We start from the raw sequence: 21088 nt of genomic DNA, 5'->3' as shown, positions 1-21088 counted from the left end.
TAGCATTATTACATTTTATGGAAGTTTATGAGTGTCAAAAGAACACTTTCATTTTGCCCAGAGTTCCTCCAAACTACACAAAAATACTACAATTAGTACATACTTAGGAAAGGTAGTACAAAAGGTGAGAACAGAAAGTAGGTTACTCATGTGTCATGAACACCTGGAGTTTACGATTGGAAATACAGTAGGAAAAAAAAAAAAAAAAAAAAAAAAAAAAAAAAAAAAAAAAAAAAAAAAAAGGAAAAAAAAATATAGTCCTCACGATTATTAAAAGAAAAAAATGTATACTGTTGAAATGTGAATTGTTATTACGTGTGATATTAATGTACATAACGATTGAATAAAATATCACGTGTTCGATCTGAGAGGGGCGATACGTAGTGCTTCGAGAATTTTTGTGTAAATTCTAGAACCACTCGGCCTTCCACTGCCTAGAACACACGATATTTTAGATGTGAGTGGGGAGAAAGGAAAACTATATACTACGAGTCACCTGTCTGTGTGTGCAGATCAGAAGTTTATCGTGAGAAGACTTTAGACACAGCGGTCGAACGACACCGGCAAGTACTTGTCGGTCGGTACACGGAAGTCGTAATGAAACCACACGGCAGCACCGAGGAACTTCTGTGTTATTCTGTCTGTTTTGCAACTGTGACTATTGTTAGTGACGAAAGAACAATTGAGTCGAAGAAGATTTTTAGTAACTTAACACAGACTAGAAGCAAGATTTGTTTATGATTTCTATGGTTGTTAAACCAACTCTGTAGTAAATGTGTCTTAATTGTGTCTAATGTGAGGCGTCACAGGCAGCTTACAAGAAGTCAAATATTTATGTGAGAAATGACAATGTGTTCTTTACAAAATTTGAAATATACCGACAGCGAACTAAAAGTATTCTTCGAGTACCTAATTATTTTGCAAGTAGAGAGAGAGTCTTTAAGGTTCCTGTAACTAGCATCATTCTTCGGATAAGAAGTTTATAGAGATTCCAGAAGCCAGTTGTCCAGAGAAGATCAGCTGCGCATTCCCAAGTAAGTCGACTCGTGTAAGAGAAGTGGGGAGTTTTCACACACACTTCACACACTCATAGTCTTCAAAAACATTAGAAATTGACTCTAATTTTGCTAACTGCAGCAGCACAAAAAATGAATGCCCCTGTGGTGCCTCCATTTTCCTACAAACGGGCAACAGCAGCACTGCACCTTCACTTGATCTTCTGTGTGAACTAATCAAAAGTTTCCACTTTTCTCTGTCTAGGAACACTGGAGTTGCATTTCTATCCTTTATAGTTTGTAAAAGATTAATTCCAGAAATATGCCACTCGTTTTTGAATAACCTTGTATTTTGGCACTGTAGTCCCGCCCACTGTAGTCCTCGAAAATGACTGTCCTGTACGAGGCGAGGACTGACTAGCCACAGTGGAAGAGATGCTCCGCACTAGCTTCAAATATGACTGGGTGTGCGATCAAATGCTGGGCACTCGTCAACAGGCGGTACCGAGATGATAACCTGGGCACGTAAACAGGGTGTATACGACCCGGGAAAAATGGGAGATCCGGTAAAAACCCGGGAATTTTTTCATCCGGGAGAAAACCAGGAAAAACCTGGGAATTGTTTAGCATTCCAGGAATATTTCATTGTTTTAGTTTTCAGTTAAGTTTTTGTGATTTTGACTGGTAAGAACCAATGCTCAAACAAAGGATATTACTGTATCCCGCTTCTGCAGAATAACACTGCAGCAACAAAACATGAACGAAAAAAAAAGAAGACAACTTAACTTGCAAAGGAAATGCACGATATACAACAACAAAACACAGTCCTCATACAAGCATCTGCCAACAGCAAAGTGTGTCAAAGGCTTTAGGAAGACTATGCAATGCTTCATAACAACAAATTGCTTCCGATGAGCGTGGCGTGTGACAACTGTTTAAATTAGATTCGTTTGAGCAGTTGCGGGCGGGCTCTTGCGCATGCACAGTTGAGTCTCGTATGAGTAGTATCTTCTTTCGTTTCTGGTTACGGAAGTATGGCTGGGCGCCACTACTTAATATTGCACCAGTTCAGAAATATAGTAAATCTGGCTCTGATGCCCGGAGTAGTCCGAGTTGTGGTGGGTAGATGAGTCGTATCCACGTGAACTGTATTTAAGTTCAGTCATTCTGTTGTTTCCTCTTCATTTATTGTTCTCACGTTAAATGATAACAAACGGATTTTTGCGGCCGGGAGTTATCAAATGAATTAAAATACGTTCCCATGATTACGGAAGGCTAAAATATGTTATTAGTTTTATATTTTATTTCCACCTTCCTGACAGTCAAGCATTAATTGCCTTGCAGAACAATGAAGTTACTTTTTGTTGGTTTGCTGAAGAGGTTTGGCTTTCATTCATCTTTTCTGCTTTATTTGAAATGAAGTTATTAAAAATTTGCTGGCACATTTGTATGCTGTATCTTGAAGTGTAACACGCGCAAAAAAAATCAACATTGTATGTGGATGCTTAGCTTCTCTTCCAGCTTATTAATCTTTGAGACCAACATTATATGTGAATGCTATGTATATTAATTTAAACCACTAAATTTTCTTATTTGTGTGTTTGCGCAACTTAAGAGTGATCTTGCTATTGGTGACTACATCACGTGTCCTATGCTGTCATCAGCTGGTGAGATCACGTGACATGAGCTATGACTGGCTTACAAAGCGCATCGCAATCTCGATTTCAATGCTTCGGAAAGTGATATGCGGTGTATGGTGGAATTCAAATTTATACCTTCGTAATACAGAAATATGCAGCATACATGTTGGTGCACATCAAAGGTCATTCAAAACATGTTTTCCCCCTCTGAGTTTAGTTTCCTAAAGTGGCGGGAAATTCTACGTCCGTATATAAAACCATAAACATTCAAAGAATTGATGAGTTTTACAGTGCCGAGGAAGAGTACAGTGTCACTTAACACGGAAAACGTGTATTTTCACCCAGGAGAAAGTGTATTTTTATCCGGGAAAATCCGGGAATTTTTTTTCCTTGGCCACGTATACACCCTGGTAAAATGCCCACGCTAGTACTGGAGAATTTGTAAGACAAAACTGGAAGCAAGGGCAGCTTCTCCTGTGACATGGCAACTGTGCTAACGGTTAACTGATTTCTGTAGTTCAGTTAGAGCCTAATCAGTTTGAAAGTTCACCACTATGCAACGTTACAAATCTTGATCTGAGAATGCAGTGTTTGCAGTAAGTTTGTGTTTCAGTGTGAAGCTTGTACCTCTGCTTGATATCTGTTCCTCACTACTGGATAATAGCCAAGACCACGAGTCATTGCTGCTTTTGCTGCTGCTACTATCACTATTATTATACAGTCATATTACGACCATCTGTCATCTTATATCGGTATTTGTCTAAATAATATCTAAATAATTAAATTAAATTTTTGTGAGTTCAATGTGTCATTTCAAGATATAAAATATACATTTATGCTGACGTGAATCCATGAACAAGAGGTGTTTATGGTTTTCTTCTCTCTCTCTCTCTCTCTCTCTCTCTCTCTCTCTCTCTCTCTCTCTCTCTATCCCTCTCTCCCCCTCCCTCCATCCCCCCCCCCCCAAAGTGTGAGGTTTATTTCATTCAGATATTGTTGCTCCATGTGTCAGTGTTACCAACCATCACTGCAAATACATGTGCTCACTTAACACTATCTATGGAAAATTCTTTACTGAATTTAATTGTTGATTTTGTGTGCATATTCCAGAGGGAGTTATTTTATATAGTTTTGTGTCTTTTTGTGTGTGCATAACAATGAAACAATGGCAGTCCAGGCCACAGTGGTCCTAATAGTTCTTAATTGTGGACAATAGTTAATGTATCAGAGACAAAAAGACTCTGAAGTGTGTAACTGAACTGTAGTATACTGAATTTTTACACCCAAGTGGTGGAACCAGCTCTTGACATACAGTTAAACCCCTGCTTACAATTTTCAATGGAATGACATAAAAAAAAGTGTAAGATGCTGGAAAGTGCAAAATACAGGAAAGCACTGGAAACACAACAAGTAAAAATGAATAAATTTATCTCACTGTCATTCTCAATATATTGTTCAAAATAAGAAATTATAATGATTTAACAAAAAACTGAAATAATTGTTTTTGTTTCTTTCTAACAGCAATTTGCTGTACTCTTTCATGAAACCACATTAAAAAAGCATTCACATTACAGTGTGAGACTTATTACTGTTAATCATTATAAAACTGTGGTAAATAAAACTTGTAACACAATACTGGTTGAAACACCAATGTTGGGAGTCTTTCATAAATGGAGAACAACAGACACAAAATCTACAGCTTGTTGTCGACAAGGAGGTCACTCGGTTCAGGGACATCCAGGGCGAGGAAGAGGATGGAAACTGTAATGTTACGGAGCATCTCGAGGAGGAATATTTGCGTCCGACGTGAAGTCGTATTGACGTAAGACTGCGTGCCTACTACGGATTAGTGTATTTTACACTCGAGAAACAACAATTTGTGAAAGCTCATTATATAGTCTTCAAAAGTGAAATTACAGTTAAATCAATAACATAAGCTGCTTACGGGCGTCAATACGTCGATATATATCGATGGGGACAGTCGAAAATGTGTGCCCCGACCGGGACTCGTACCTGGGATCTCCCGCTTACATGGCAGCCGCTCTATCCAACTGAGCCACCGAGGGCACAGAGGATAGTGTGACTGCACGAATTTATTGCTGGCAGTCTCCCCGTGAGAACCACAACCTCAACTTAAAGTCCACACTCTACATTTGTAGTGCCACTGCCCATTATACCCATTGCTCGCAGTAGACAATCCACCGTAAGAGTTCAGGCAAATCGTGTGCATCCCCACTGAAGGAGGTCGTCAGCCAGTTAGCCTTAAACCATATGGACATGGTATCTGTTCTATTGGAAATGTCTGAAAGAACAGAGTCCATTTTCATATCATCTTCAAAAATGGTGTCTTGTTTGTATAAATAACTGAAATTAAATCCAAGCTGTAGAAATACAAGACAATGTGCAGCTTGCTACTATTGTCAGATCACGATCAGCATACTCTCCCACCCTTCCAAACACTGCGAACTGAGGTTGACTTTGAGCAGGAATACAATGCACTTTTTGCAGATATCTGTATGAAAAACAATGTTAAAGGTTGTGATAATGTCAAAGAAAACTTAAAATGTGGGAAATGTTGTAACACAAAATCATTAACAACAGGAAAGTACTGAATTGAGAGAATGTGACTCTTGGTGGTACCAACAAAAATGAACATAAAATGCAGGAAAATGTAAAATGTGAGAATGTGAAAAACAGGATTTTACTGTATTTATTTTCGTGAGTTTAGCGTAACATTCACACTGTCACACTTTCGTATGCAAGCTGCAGTAGAAAGCCATTTTTGGCAACTGTTTCACAATAAAATTATGTAGTACCAAAGTATACATTCCACTACAAGCTCGCACTGTAGCAGGTGCAGTTCCCTCGCATACGAGTTGCTAAGTTTCAATAATGAGCAGCAAAAAGTAGAAGGGAAATAAATGATGACAGAATATTGCAGATGTAAACGTAATGGGACCAGAATTGTGCACCAAGGGAAGCACGTTTCAAAAACTTCCTCTTCTACAGGCTGTGTGTACACAAACAATCGACAGTGGCACGTGCGAGTGAGACAGTTCTGCCGGGTACTGCTGAATCGCACAGAACTGAATTGGGCACAACCGTTAAATACAATGGCACTATTAGCTACGAGTGGAAGTAATTTCGTAAAAACATGACAGAAGATGTTTGAAGACATAGATATCTTTACTAAACTACACCTATCCTAAAAGCACTGTAGTAATAATTATATGTCTTCTTAACCTTTTGTATCTCTTCTCCCTGTGCATATGTAAGGGTGAAATAAGCCAAATGTCTATTATGTAGTGTGAAAATATTGAACATACAATCGTACGAGGAGAGGTAATAGCACTCACCTCGTTCCATCCATCGACCACTTTATTCGTAAGGACTTGAGGGTGTTCTTCTTGGCATTCAGAAAATACTTCAGATCGTCCATATTGACAGACAAATGCCCGAAGTCGATTTCTACCAGTCGGGGGCACCCGTCAGCCAAAGGTCGCAGCACAAAGGGGTGCACGACAGGAGTATTTAACACGTGTCTCTCTTGCAGACGCAGCACACGGAGGTGCTGTAGACGAGATACTGCCACTGAAGCTCTCTCGGTCCTCAGCAGTTCGTCAGATGCCCTCAGCGTCTGTATCCTGGAGCACTGCTCGACCAAATCCGTCACCGTCTGAAACCGCACAGTTCCTGTAGTACAGTAACACTTACGAGCTAAGGAGTGGGATACACTGAAACAAAAGAAGCACTATTAATGGTTGTTTAAACAGATGCTTCCTGTCTCTTCTGAAGCACCTAACCAATTTCCAGCAACAGAAGTTGCACAGCAACAAAATAGACGGCCACAAAGGAAGACGGTAATTGTGACGAATAAAAGGAAAGCACCCACATCATCCACACTCACCAAACTGGCTTCTTGTCAGCTAACAGAAGGCTGCTATTCACTACAAACAGGTTTCCTCCCTTCTGGTGACTCCAAAGTTGATTTGTATTGTCAGTGTCACAGCTGCTCGTACCACCGTGTGTCTTTTTCGATCCCGGAAAACACACTGAATGGCCTACATTTCAGAACAACTAAACTCTACTCTTTTTTCCTTGTTGTTAATTGATTATGTGCCACCCCAGTAATCATACATATGAGGAGGGACCCAAAATAAACCTGACTCCGAGGGCGCTGCCACTCGTAGACACAGTGCAGGGTTCTCACGCTAGATGGTGTTAGTAGAGACCTTCACGAAACAGCTGTGCAGATGGCGTCAGTGTAGAGCTGGATGTGCAAGTGCGGTATTGTGTTTATCTGACTTGTTAGCGGGTTACCTCTGCGAAGTCGTTATGGCAACTTTAAAAGAACAAAGAGAGTGTGAAATTTTGTTTCCTGCTTAAAAAAACTGTGACGGAGACACACCAAACGCTTCAGGAAGCTTTCCAGAGGACGCTATGAGCCGCACACAGGTTTTCGAGTGGTTTGGGCCTTTAAACGTGGTGAGATGTGTGTTGAAGACCGAGCACGTTCTGGACACCCTTCAACATCGCGAAATGAGGAGAACATTGAAAAGGCCCGCCAAAAGATCGACGAGGGTCGTCGCCAAACGATTGACCAAATTTCAGCAGAGACAGGAATCATTTGGAGCTCGTGCCAGCGGATTTTGAGTGAGGATTTGCACACGAGACGTGTTGCTGCTAAATTTGTTCCATGCCTTCTCACACAGGAGCAAAAAACCATCCGCACGAATGTGTGTCAGGACTTGAAAACAGAGACTGCACGTGATCCAAATTTCTTGAACAAAGTCATTACAGGGGATGAGAGTTGGTGTTACGGGTATGACCCAGAAACCAAGCAGCGTCAAGTTAGTGGAGGACTCCCAACTCTCCCAGGCCAAAAAAAGCAAGGCAAGTGAGGTCAAATGTGAGGATGATGATCATTGTCTTTTTTGATGTTCGTGGAATTGTGCATCAGGAATTCATACCCCCTGGCCAGACTGTTAACCAGCACTTTTACTTGGATGTTTTAAGACGTCTGTGAGAGGATGTGAGGAGGAAACGCCCAGAACTTTGGCGATCAGGTGACTAGTTTCTGCATCACGACAATGCTCCAGCACACACGGCCTTACTAGTTACCCACTATTTGGCATCTCTTCCAGGTGGTCTGTCGTTTCCCATGCTCTGTATTCGCCGGACCTAGCCCCGTGCGACTTTTTCCAATTTCCACGAATGAAAAAAATGCTAAAAGGGGAGCGTTATGACGATGCAGAGGCGGTAAAAACAGCTTCGCAAAGGGCACTGGACAATATAAAACTTTAAGAGTTGCGAACATGCTTACAACAGTGGAAAAGAGACTTGACAAGTGCATCGCATGCAATGCAGAGTATTTTGAAGGTGAGTGAAGTAATTTTGTAAAAAGGTTCATCAATAAATTTTTTATGACAACAATCCAGTTTGTTTTGGGTCCCCCCTCGTACATTGAGACAAAGTAGTTACTGGGAAAAAGCTCAATAGATTAGAATGGAAATATATTAGTGGAATTTCCCGCATTCAGAAGGAATATTTTGTAACAACAGTGATAACTGGAATAAATGCTCACCATCCAAAAGGTTCATTTAGGTCCATTATGGTTTATTTAATGGTTTTTATTGAGTTGTTTTAAACTGTAATATGATACCAATGCAACACCCGTTATTTTAAGAAACAAAGTATCGTGTACAAAAACAGCATCAAATGTCTGATTACATATGAGTTAATGTGTTAAATATGTAATGTTCAGCAGGTAAACAAGAAAAAGTTTAGAAAAGGTTTGAAATTATGTTTGAAGTATGCTGAAAGTCACTGATTGTTCTAATTATCAAACACTGGAGGAGTACTGTTTGGATAACTTTTTTCCGTTTTAAGCAAAAGGCAGATTTTCACATATCTCTCTGGATATCACAAGATATGTTTAATTCAGTTGACAAAAGGAGAAAATATAAAAATCCAGCAAATGAAGCAACTGAACGGGAGTACAAATGTCTAAAAAATGAGATTCAGAAAATCCAAAATGGCTAAGCAGGAATTGTTTGAAGACAAATGCAAGGATACAGAAGTATATAAAACCAGGTGAAAGATAGATACCACCTGAAGGAAAGTTAGAAAGACATTTTCAGAAAAGGAATGCATCTGTACAAGTAACAACAGGTCAGATGGAAAACCAGTCCTAAGCAAAAAGGGAAAGGTGAATGGTGGAAGGAGTATGCAAAAGGTCTACACAAGGGAAATGAACTTGAAGGTGATATTACGGTAAAGCAGAGGATACAGATTAAGATGAGGTGGGAGACATCATGGGATACTGCCAGAAGAATTTGACAGAGCACTGAAAGGCTTAAGTGGAAACAAGGCCCCTGGAATAGACAACATTCCCCGTGAACTAATGATATCCTAGGGAGAGCCAGCTATAACAAAACTATTCCACCTAGTATGTAAGATATATGAGACAGGTAAAGTACCCTCGGACTTCAAGACAAATATAATAATTCCAATTCCAAAGAAATCAAATGCTGACAGGTCTGAATATTACCAAGCTATCAGTTTCATAAGTTGTAGTTCCAAAATACTAGCACAAATTCTTTTCAGATGAATGGAAAAACTGGTAGAACTCAACCTCAGGGAACATATTTTTGGATTCCAGAGAAATGTATGGACGCCCAATGCAATACTGACTCTATGACTTACCTTAGAAGATAGATTAAGGAAAGACAAGCTTACACTTATAGCTTTTGTAGAGTTGCAGACAGCTTTTGACAATGTTGATTGGGATACATTCTTTGAAGTTCTGGAGGTATCAGGTGCAACATCAAGAGAAAAAGGTTGTACACAACTTGTACAGACGCCAGGTGGCAGTTATGAATTGCAAGGCACGAAAAGAGAGTGAGACAGGGTTTTAGCCTATCCCCGATGTTATTCAGTCTCTACACTGAACAATCAGTAAAGAAAACTACAGAATTGGAGTAGGAATTTGTGGTGTCACAGCCAGACACCACACTTGCTAGGTGGTAGCCTTTAAATCGGCCGCGGTCCGTTAGTATACGTCGGACCCTCGTGTCGCCACTGTCAGTGATTGCAGACCGAGCGCCGCCACACGCCAGGTCTAGTTTAGAGACTCCCTAGCACTCGACCCAGTTGTACAGCCGACTTTGCTAGCGACGGTTCACTGTCTACATACGCTCTCATTTGCAGAGATGACAGTTTAGCATAGCCTTCAGCTACGTCATTTGCTACGACCTAGCAGGGCGCCATAGTCACTTACTATTGATATTGATATTGTGAATCATGTACCGTCAAGAGCGACGTTCATCATTAATGGATTAAAGTTAAGTATAAAACTAATTTTGTCCGCTTTCTGAATTCTCATTCCTTGTCATGTTCCAGACCTCACATCAGTATAGTTCTTCCCTCCTCACGCCAGCCTGCGTGAGCTACAACGCATGCATTTCGGCCTCCCCTAGTAACACGGTGTTGGCTCTTCTGCCAACACAACAGAATTAAAGTTCAGGGAGAAGAAATAATACTTTGAGGCAACAAAGAGCTTAGAGTAGTTGAACTGAGTGGATAGTGTCTTATAAAGAGAAGATAAGATAAAAAGGAAAACAAAGGCAATGTATGATTATATGATAGCGGAACAAACACTGGTAGCAGTTACTTCTGTAAAATATCTGAGAGTATGCGTGCGGAACGATTTGAAGTGGAATGATCATATAAAATTAATTGTTGGTAAGGCGGGTATCAGGTTGAGATTCATTGGGAGAGTCCTTAGAAAATGTAGTCCATCAACAAAGGAGGTGGCTTACAAAACACTCATTCGACCTATACTTGAGTATTGCTCATCAGTGTGGGATCCATACCAGGTAGGGTTGACGGAGGAGATAGAGAAGATCCAAAGAAGAGCGGCACGTTTCATCACAGGGTTATTTGGTAAGCATGATAGCGTTACGGAGATGTTTAATAAACTCGAGTGGCAGACTCTGCAAGAGAGGCGCTCTGCATCGCGGTGTAGCTTGCTGTCCAGGTTTCGAGAGGTTGCGTTTCTGGATGAGGTATCGAATGAGTGGCCCGGCAGACATCAATACGGTAATCAGATTCTTGCCATACCCATCCCAGCACGTCATTGTTGACTTCGGCAGTCGCTTCCCGTATTCTCTCCCGGAGCTCTGCTACATCACGTGGTAGAGGCGGTACATACACCAGATCTTTAATGTGTCCCTACAGAAAAAAGTCACACACAGTGAGATCTGGCGATCGGGGAGGCCATTTCGTGAAACATCTGTCCCCTTCTACAGCAAGGCCGATCCATTGATACGACAGCTCCGTGTTCAGGTACCCACGAACTTCACGATGAAAATGGGGTGGAGCCCCATCCTGCTGAAAGATGAATGGAGAGTCCAACTGAATTTGAGGCATCAGCCAGTGCTGCAGCACATCCAAGTAGGAATATCCAGTGATCGTGCTCTTGGCCAAGAAGAATGCCCCGTACACTTTTCGACTTGACAAGGCACAAAAAAAATTTACCTTTGGGGAATCACGCTCAAATTCAATGCATTCGTGTGTACGCTTTGGATCCCAGAATCGACAATTGTGCCAGTTCACTTTCCCATTAGTGTGAAAAGTGGCTTTGTCGCTAAAAATTAAGCGATCGACAATGCCATCCCCATCCTCATTCAATTGTTGGAACTGCGAACAACACTCAGAATGCTTGTCTTTGTCATTGTCATTGAGCTGAAACACCAGCTCCAATTCGAATGGTTTCATAGACAGCTTCTGTCGCAGGACTTTCCACGCTGTCACTGGAGCCATTTCGAGTTCACGGGATGCACGACGCACCGATTTCTTCGGACTCCTTACGAATGCCTCTTGTATGCCCTCCACATTCACTTCACTCACACTGGGATGTCCACTTCTCTTTGCCAGGCACAAGCAATCCTTCTTAATGAATTGGTTGTGCCAGTGGTAAATGGCCTTCCCTGTTGTTGGCTTCTTACCGTACTTGGTTCTACGAACAGCTGTAGCACACTTGTTTTTGTCGAACTCCAACACACAGAAAGCTCGCTCTGCACCTGAATTCGCCACGTTTGCGACTAGTGCCGACTGTCGACAAATTACCGAACTACGCTGTGGTGGTATACACGAAAAACACTTTCAGAGTGTCTCTTCAAAATGACATATGTACGATATCTGTACAATGTTTGATTCTTGTGCAATAAATAATTGAAAGTGTTCCTGGACTTTATCTACACCCTGTATATTGCAGTTATTTGGAGATGATGAGGCCTGCACAGGATAGAATACCGGTAGTATGAAGAGCAGCATCAAACCAGTCTTCAGACTGAAGACATCAATGACAATATCTCCTAATATATCTGTGGTAGAATGATATAACTTTGCAGGTACGTTCAGTGCTATATGTGGATACTGTCTGCAAAACGTGTTGAAAATATAGTTAGTAGTGAAGAAGTAATAATTAAAATGCAATGCCTGGTGTGGATGTTTTACTGCAGAACAGTGAAAATGCCATAAGTGATGAACGATGAACTTTTTTCCTTTCGTGGAAAGGACCAAACTGCGAGGTCATCGGTCCCTTGTTTCCAGTAAAATAATTACACAGCACAATAACAGGAGAATGGAAGAACCGGCAGAACAACAGAAGGACAACCAACACTACTATGGACACAACCTGAAAAGAAAACCACAGAGAGAATCAGAAAACAGGTAGAAAGCGTAAAAACAAGAGGGAAGATGACCGTGGCTGGCTGACCACGAGAATAAAAAGGAAAACCCGGCCCTCTGCGACACATTAAAACGTCGACCCTAAAAGCATTAGAGTGCACGACACAAAGGGACAAAGGACATGCACAAAACCTTATATAGAATGATAAAACACTGGCACATACAAAACATAAAACAAAATTAGCCAATGAGGCACTGTCAGTAAAAATTAATGGCAACAAGTCCGGTATCTGAAGAGTCCGCTGCACGGCACCCGAAGGAGGACAGCTCACCGAGATAGAGACCACTGTCAGCCGGGCACCGCACCGATACTGGGGTGGGTCATCCCAGTGCAGGAGGTCGCCACGTGTCACCCACGCACGCCCAATACAGAGCCGGCAGAGAACCACAGCGTCCCTGCAAGAGGGCTGCATCGAGGACTGCCACGCATTCGTAGTCTCCTTAATGACACGCAGTTTGTTGTGCGTGCTGAAATTATGCCAGTCCGTCTCCCAAAGCCGCAAAACCTTGCGGCGTAGCACTGAACGCAGGTCAGTTGCAGAGAAGCCGATCTCCGTAAGCGGTTTACGCGTAGCCCGTTCGGCCAGCCTGTCGGCAAGTTAGTTGCCCGGGATTCCGACACGACCGGGGGGTCCGGACAGACACCACTGAACAACTGGACCATTCCGGGGCATATAGGGACTCCCGGACGGTCGCTACCAAAGGACGGCGAGGGTAGCACCGGTCGATAGCTCGGAGGCTGCTCGAGGAGTCAGTATACGGAAGAAACCGCTCTCCAGGGCACGAACGGATGTCCACAAGAGCACGAGATAAAGCCACCAGCTCACCAGTGGAAACACTGCAGCCATCGGGCAAGAGACGATGTTCGATATGTCCTCCACGGACATACGCGAAGTCGACACGATCGTCAGGCATCGAGCCATCGGTGTAAACCACTTTGTGACCTCGGTACGTGTCAAGAATCGAGAGGAGGTGGCAGCAGAGAGCCGCGGGGTTAACTGAGTCCTCAGGGCCTCATGAAAGGTCCAGGTGAAGCGACAGCTTAGGTGTACACAATGGAAGTGTACGTGAATGGACCTCAAGTATAGGACTCCAGATCGGAAAGAAGGATCAGACACAAACCGCAATTGGAAGCCCTGACCTGAGCCGCCAATGTGGTAGATGAACTGCCGTGGGTGGGAAAAGGAGACGGTAATTTGGATGTGCAGGAGAACTACGAACGTGTGCAACGTAACTGGCCGGTCACTGGACTCTTCCTAAAACCTCCCGTCACTAGGCGAATGCCTCAGTGGTGCACTGGGTCGAGTAAACACAATGCTGAGGGCACCGCCAAAATGTAAACCGGACTCCCATTGTCAAGGCAGGATTGAACAAGGTGGTGGGATTGAACAAGGGGGCGGGATTGAACAAGGGCTCTGTAGAGCTGCAGCAGTGTAGAGAGATCTGCAGCCCAGTTGGTGTTGCTCAGGCAGTAGAGGGTGCTGAGGTGCTGCCAGCACTTCTGCTCAAGCTGACAAGATGAGGGAACCGAGTCAATCGAGCATCAAAAACCAGTCTTAAATATCGATACGTCTCTCCTACAGTGAGTGGATAGTCATGAAGGTAAAGTTCTGGACCCCGACAGAAGTGCATATCACACGAGTTTGCGAGTAAAAACTGGAAACTGTGGGTGAGAGCCCACAACTGCGCCTTGTGGATGGCTCCCTGTAGGTGCCGCACTGCAACACCGGTACTGGTGGAGCAGGGCGAAATGCAGAAGTCTTCTGCATACGTAGAAGGTGAGACGGACGGCCCTACAGCTGCTGCTAGACCATTAACGGCCACTAAAAATAAGAGACACACTCAATACAGAGCCCTGTGGGACCCCATTCTCCTGTATGAGGGGGGAACTATGGGAGGCACCAACTTGGACACGGAAAATACAAAATGACAGGGAATTTTGGACAAAAATGGAGAGTGGGGCACGGAGACCCCAGTCGTATAATGTGGCAAGGATTTGGGGTCACCAGGTCGTGTCATACACTTTTTGTAAATCAAAGAAGACAGCAACAAGATGTTGGTATTGGGAAAAGGCTGTTCAGATGGCAGACTTGAGGGACACAAGATTATCAGTGGTAGAGTGACCCTGGTGGAAGCCACCCTGACACAGAGCCAGTAGATCACGTGACTCCTGGACCCAACCCAACCGCTGACACACCATACGTTCCAGCAGATTACAAAGAACGTTGGTGAGGCTGATGGGCCGACAGCTGTCCACATCGAGCAGGATTTTACCAGATTTGAGCCTCAGAATGATGGTGCTCTCCCGCCATTGTGATGGAAAGATGCCATCGCACCAGATCTGGTTGAAGATGACGAGGAAATTCTGGAGTTCTTCTTCACTGTGAGTCCAGATCATGAAGATGTCATCAATAAATCTGTACCAAACTTTGGGTTGGCAGGCATCAAAGACACCAACCACTTTCTCGAACGCCTGGAATCCCTACCCAGTCTGTTACCCCCGGAAACCATCCTTGTAACCATTGATGCCACTTCCTTATACACAAATATTCTGTACGTCCAGGGCCTTGCTGCGATGGAGCACTTCCTTTCACTACAATCACCTGCCACCCTACCAAAAACCTCTTTCCTCATTACCTTAGCCAGCTTCATCCTGACCCACAACTTCTTCACTTTCGAAGGCCAGACATACCAACAATTAAAGGGAACAGCCATGGGCACCAGGATGGCCCCCTCGTATGCCAACCTATTCATGGGTTGCTTAGAGGAAGCCTTCTTGGTTACCCAGGCCTGCCAAACCAAAGTTTGGTACAGATTTATTGATGACATCTTCATGATCTGGACTCACAGTGAAGAAGAACTCCAGAATTTCCTCTCCAACCTCAACTCCTTTGGTTCCATCAGATTCACCTGGTCCTACTCCAAATCCCATGCCACTTACCTTGACGTTGACCTCCACCTGTCCAATGGCCAGCTTCACACGTCCGTCCACATCAAACCCACCAACAAGCAACAGTACCTCCATTATGACAGCTGTCACCCATTCCACATCAAACGGTCCCTTCCCTACAACCTAGGTCTTTGTGGCAAACGAAGCTGCTCCAGTCCGGAATCCCTGAACCATTACACAAACAACCTGAAAACAGCTTTCGCATCCCGCAACTACCCTCCCGACCTGGTACAGAAGCAAATAACCAGAGCCACTTCCTCATCCCTTCAAACCCAGAACCTCCCACAGAAGAACCTCAGAAGTGCCCCACTTGTGACAGGATACTTTCCGGGACTGGATCAGACTCTGAATGTGGCTCTCCAGCAGGGATATGACTTCCTCAAATCCTGCCCTGAAATGAGATCCATCCTTCATGAAATCCTCCCCACTCCACCAAGAGTGTCTTTCCGCCGTCCACCTAACCTTCGTAACCTCTTAGTTCATCCCTATGAAATCCCCAAACCACCTTCCCTACCCTCTGGCTCTTACCCTTGTAACCGCCCCCGGTGTAAAACCTGTCCCGTGCACCCTCCCACCACCAACTACTCCAGTCCTGTAACCCGAAAGGTGTACACGATCAAAGGCAGAGCCACGTGTGAAAGCACCCACGTGATTTACCAACTGACCTGCCTACACTGTGAAGCTTTCTATGTGGGAATGACCAGCAACAAACTGTCCATTCACATGAATGGACACAGGCAGACAGTGTTTGTTGGTAATGAGGATCACCCTGTGGCTAAACATGCCTTGGTGCACGGCCAGCACATCTTGGCACAGTGTTACACCGTCCGGGTTATCTGTATACTTCGCACTAACACCAACCTGTCAGAACTCCGGAGATGGGAACTTGCCCTTCAGTATATCCTCTCTTCTCGTTATCGGCCAGGCCTCAATCTCCGCTAATTTCAATTTGCTGCCGCTCATACCTCACCTGTCTTTCAACAACATCTTTGCCTCTGTAGTTCCGCCTCGACTGACATCTCTGCCCAAACTCTCTGCCTTTACAAATGTCTGCTTGTGTCTGTGTATGTGCGGATGGATATGTGTATGTGTGTGTGTGTGTGTGTGTGTGTGTGTGTGTGTGTGTGTGTGTGTGTGTGTGTGTCGCGCGCGCGCGCTCGCGCTCTAGTGTATACCTGTCCTTTTTTCCCCCCTAAGGTAAGTCTTTCCGCTCCCGGGATTGGAATGACTCCTTACCCTCTCCCTTAAAACCCACTTCCTTTCGTCTTTCCCTCTCCTTCCCTCTTTCCTGATGAGGGAACAGTTTGTTGCGAAAGCTTGAATTTTGTGTGTATGTATGTGTGTGTGTGTGTGTTTCTATCGACCTGCCAGTGCTTTCGTATGGTAAGTCACATCATCTTTGTTTTTAAATATATTTTTCCCGCGTGGAATGTTTCCCCTCTATTATATATATACATATATACACATACACACACACTATATATATATATATATATATATATATATATATATATATATATATATATGTGTGTGTTTGTGTGTTTAATCCAGAAGGAGGCATTTCAGCCATCTTGGCTAGTTTAGCACTCTGTCTGCCCCATCTGAGACTCAGCATCATCTCCATTATACTGTGAGTAGCGATCTATCCCTTGTATAATATTGTCACTACCCCATCCTGGATTTCCCACTGTTTAATACAAAGAATGCAATACTTACTGAGTAGCTGAACACCTGGGCAGAGTGCAGATGGAGGTCTGTGAGTCTCCGGCATTTGTTGCAGAGGACATTGATGACGTGGCGGTTGACAGTGCGCCACATGTATACTTTACGCAGGCTTCGGGCACTGCGGAAGATCCGTATTGCCTCCCGCTCAGTCCTGCCACTCTTACAGTTCTTCGAGTTGCAGTGCCTCGAGACCCTGTGAAATAGCAATACGTTGAGCGTTCACCCCTGAATAGTATCTCCGACAGGCAGGAGAGAGAATTTGTCAACAGTGTAGAAGCCTATTTTAGCACCCACAATCGAAGTACTGTCCCAGGTGAAACCACAAGTGAACAGATAGGAAAACCAAACAATGAAAAATATAGGCACAGAAAGGGAAGGGGGCAGGGGGGCAGATCAGCACCAATGTTAACTTTTGGAACCATTGGTTCTGATGGTGATGGGAAGGAAGGATCATTAAAAGTAGTAATTTCAACTTTATAAGGCATTTATGACGTATGTATCCTTGGCTGAGGGCCTCCCCCAGTATTTGTCACGATTATTGTGGACATCGGGTCCACAAGGCACAGAAATATGCAAACTATGTTTAATTAGCCATCACCACTTTATTTCTATGAAGACCTCTATAATAACATACTTGCTATACCAACCCGTCATAACTTGGGACATCCTATCACGAACAAATATAGATTTGTCAGTACTTCATTGTGAGTTGAGAAAGACATGATTCTGCATCGGAAACTTCTGCCCATGCAGGCAGCCAGATACGCGACGTGTCTGCGGCTCTGTGTGTGTGTGTGGGGGGGGGGGGGGGGGCGTGCACGCGAGGCACTCTGTGGTCAACATATACTGATATACTGATACTGCATTCCATGATAACACCAGCTTGCACTGACTCATACACACACGTGGCGGCTGCGTCCAATCCTGTGACCCTTACACCTTGTTACATCAGTGCTACGGGTCTGTTGTTTTGAAGGTGGTGATGGATACCACTCCAGAGGACTGATCTGTATCCCCACATCATTTTGCAGACAAATGGTACTTGCAACTGAAAATTATGTCGTAAGTGAGAGAACGGATACTGGGTGAGGTTATTTTTATTTGGACACAGTGAACACTAAAAGGGAGACACGCATCTCTGACACCGAATGGCAATCGCAGCAGCTTCACGAGTGTAAATATCTGCTCAGATGTGGAAATAAAAGTTCCTTAGCGATGTACTGAAATCAAAAGTGTAGGTCGAAACAACTCGAGGTTGTTACAAAAGGAGACATTATTATAATTTCCGTCATTCTTTCAGAGTCATTTTGCATATGACATATTGAACCGAGTAGGTTTGACTTAACAAGTTTATGTAAGTTTTGTAAAGAAAATACACATTAATGTAACTGATATATCGCAAGTTATCTGGTACATATTACAAATTTGGTGTAACAATTCTTAATAGCAATGCTAAAACAGATGGATCGGAAGTCCAACAAGCACAAAAAGGCACAACTGTCAAGAATAAAAGGTAAAGGAAAGCTAAATCTTATTAAATGTTGATACCACTTAAGATACTAAGCCTTCCAAAATTACACTGTATAATGTCAAGCATTATAATGAATAGTAACATTACTGATGGAACACTAGTACTAGTAGTAAAACAAAAGAAGCAAGGGAGATTAGCATTTAACCTACTGTCGACAATGAGATCGCTAGAGATGGAGCTAAAATTCAAATACATGTGGGCACAGTTTTTATTTTCCTTTGTGCATAGCACAAATGTTTGGAGACTGTCCACTAAAGTTTTTTCTTTCATTTTTGAACTTCTTTTACAAGTACCTTCTACAAAGTCAGTTATATGTTAAGGTACGTTTACACTGGGATACATGTATCGCGACATGTATGAGCGACATGTCCATTTGACATGTCGCGATACATCACCTCATACAAAAATTCACGGAACTTGTATGCGGACCCTCGAGCTCATACATGTCGCGTATACATTTTGTATATTGCTTTTTGGCCATATATGCGACATGTATGAGTGACATTTGAAGAACTCACGCATGCGCAGTACTATCATTTCCTGTCGTCTTGTCAACCGACGCTTATTTCGACGATTAGTGCATGCATAATACCAGGCTCTTAGGCGGCTGTTTGAGTTTTGAAGGTGCCGACTGTCGTTTCGACGTTAATTTATCTGCATAGAATATCAAAAAGTGCCATATGCAACATTATTCTTCGTGCAAGTTTTATCCCAAGAAGTGAAGGTAAAAGTTTTTTTCATGCATCTGGCACGTATATCAATGTTTTGCTATTATTCCAGCGGCCTCGCGTGATAATGTTGACAACGGATGCCGACAATTGTGTGTGAGACGTTGGCATTAGCAATCGCGCGACAATGCAAATGTTTTGTCATGAAATCTTTGTTTTACGAGGAATCCCCAGTGGCTAAAAAACGGAGTGTTACTGCCAACTGATCCTCTGGTGGAATCGCTTCCCGAAAGTTTGTGTTGGTTTTGGACACAGGAGCCACAAGTGATAAACAGCGGAAATCCTCCCTACTCATCCTAACAATTTCTAAAATATGCGCCATCCTCTAGCGTTAATTCGCGAGAAACTCTCTGTGCCACCATCTACGCTTCCTCCGCCTTTTCTTCCTATCATCTTCCAAAAGAGCAAGTGTAACAGCACATAAAAATGTGAAATCTTCCAAATCGTCGTCGGAAGCTATCGCACAGTGATACATATCAACCAGTGTAAACGCACGCTCATACATGTATGAGGTTGATACTTGTCAACTCATACAAGTCGCGATACATGTCGCAAAGTTGCATATACATGTATCTCATACATGTGCCGATACAAATCGCAGTGTAAACGCACCTTAACAGGCACGAACAACATCAGCTATAAATTTTATACTTCTAGTTTTATGCAAAATTCAGTGGGTTTGTTATTGACAATCGTCTGTGATTCTGCATGTCATGGGTATGTCAGATGCAGCATCTGCCATTTGTCCACATTGAACTAATTCCAGTGGTGATATGGTTGTCATGACAAGACAAAGATCACATGTAGGAATAATTGTTTCTGTATATGCATACTAAGAATAGACTAATTTCACTGTCAATTTAGCCATATGTATCTGCTTTTCTTAACGTTGAAAAATTTTACATAAGAGACAGGGTAAATAAACTTGAATAAAATGTGATCTGTCTTTCTCATTATTACTCTTACAAGGGAACCTCCCCATCGCACCCCCCTCAGATTTAGTTATAAGTTGGCACAGTGGATAGGCCTTGATAAACTGAACACAGATCAATCTAGAAAACAGAAAGAAGTTGTGTGGAAGTATGAAAAAAATAAGCAAAATGTACAAACTGAGTAGACCACGCGCAAGATAGGCAACGTCAAGGAGAGTGTAAGCTCAGCAGTGCCGTGGTCCCGTGGTTAGCGTGAGCAACTGCGGGACGTGAGGTCCTTGGTTCAAGTCTTCCCTCGAGTGAAAGGTTTACTTTCTTTATTTTCACAAAGTTATGATCTGTCCGTTCGTTCACTGACGTCTCTGTTCACTGTAATAAGTTTAGCGTCTGTGTTTTGCAACCCCACCGCAAAACCGTTTGACTAGTAGACGAAAGGACGTGCCTCTCCAATGGGAAACGAAAACATTTGATCGCAAGGTCATAGGTCAGCCGATTCCTCCACAGGAAAACACGTCCGATATATTCTATACGACATTGGTGACGGCATGTGCGTCACATGACAGGAATAACTTGTACACTTGCCCGAATGGGTAAAAAGATTCTTCTACCTTACCCGATTTACGTTTTCTTGTGGATGTGATAATCACTCCCAAAAAGTGATGAAAACATAAGAGTTTGTCACATAAACTGAAAATAAAAAGTTAAACTTTTCACGCGAGGGAAGACTTGAACCAAGGACCTTTCGTTCTGCAGCTACTCACGCTAGCACAAGACCACGGCGCTCCTGTGTTCTTAGAGTCCTTGATGTCGCCTATCTTCCCATGAACTACCCAG

The 21088-nt window shown here is 43.2% G+C and overlaps 1 protein-coding gene across 5 annotated transcripts in view; it reads right to left on the bottom strand.

Moving 5' to 3' along the window:
* LOC126215120 (uncharacterized) overlaps nt 1–21088 on the bottom strand; it is a 167422-nt gene that overhangs the window by 59454 nt on the left and 86880 nt on the right. For all 5 annotated transcript variants that reach the window (XM_049941774.1, XM_049941777.1, XM_049941776.1 and 2 more), the window contains exons 3-4: nt 17055–17256; nt 5992–6311 (exon numbers count right to left, since the gene is read on the bottom strand). In XM_049941774.1, the coding sequence (XP_049797731.1) occupies nt 5992–6311; nt 17055–17256 (522 nt within the window). The remainder of the gene's footprint in view (nt 1–5991; nt 6312–17054; nt 17257–21088) is intronic.

This window comes from Schistocerca nitens, chromosome 12, assembly GCF_023898315.1.
Source record: "Schistocerca nitens isolate TAMUIC-IGC-003100 chromosome 12, iqSchNite1.1, whole genome shotgun sequence".
Lineage (NCBI taxonomy): Eukaryota > Metazoa > Arthropoda > Insecta > Orthoptera > Acrididae > Schistocerca > Schistocerca nitens.
Note: the sequence above shows the minus strand (reverse complement) of the source record. Positions and strands in the feature narration are given on the sequence as shown.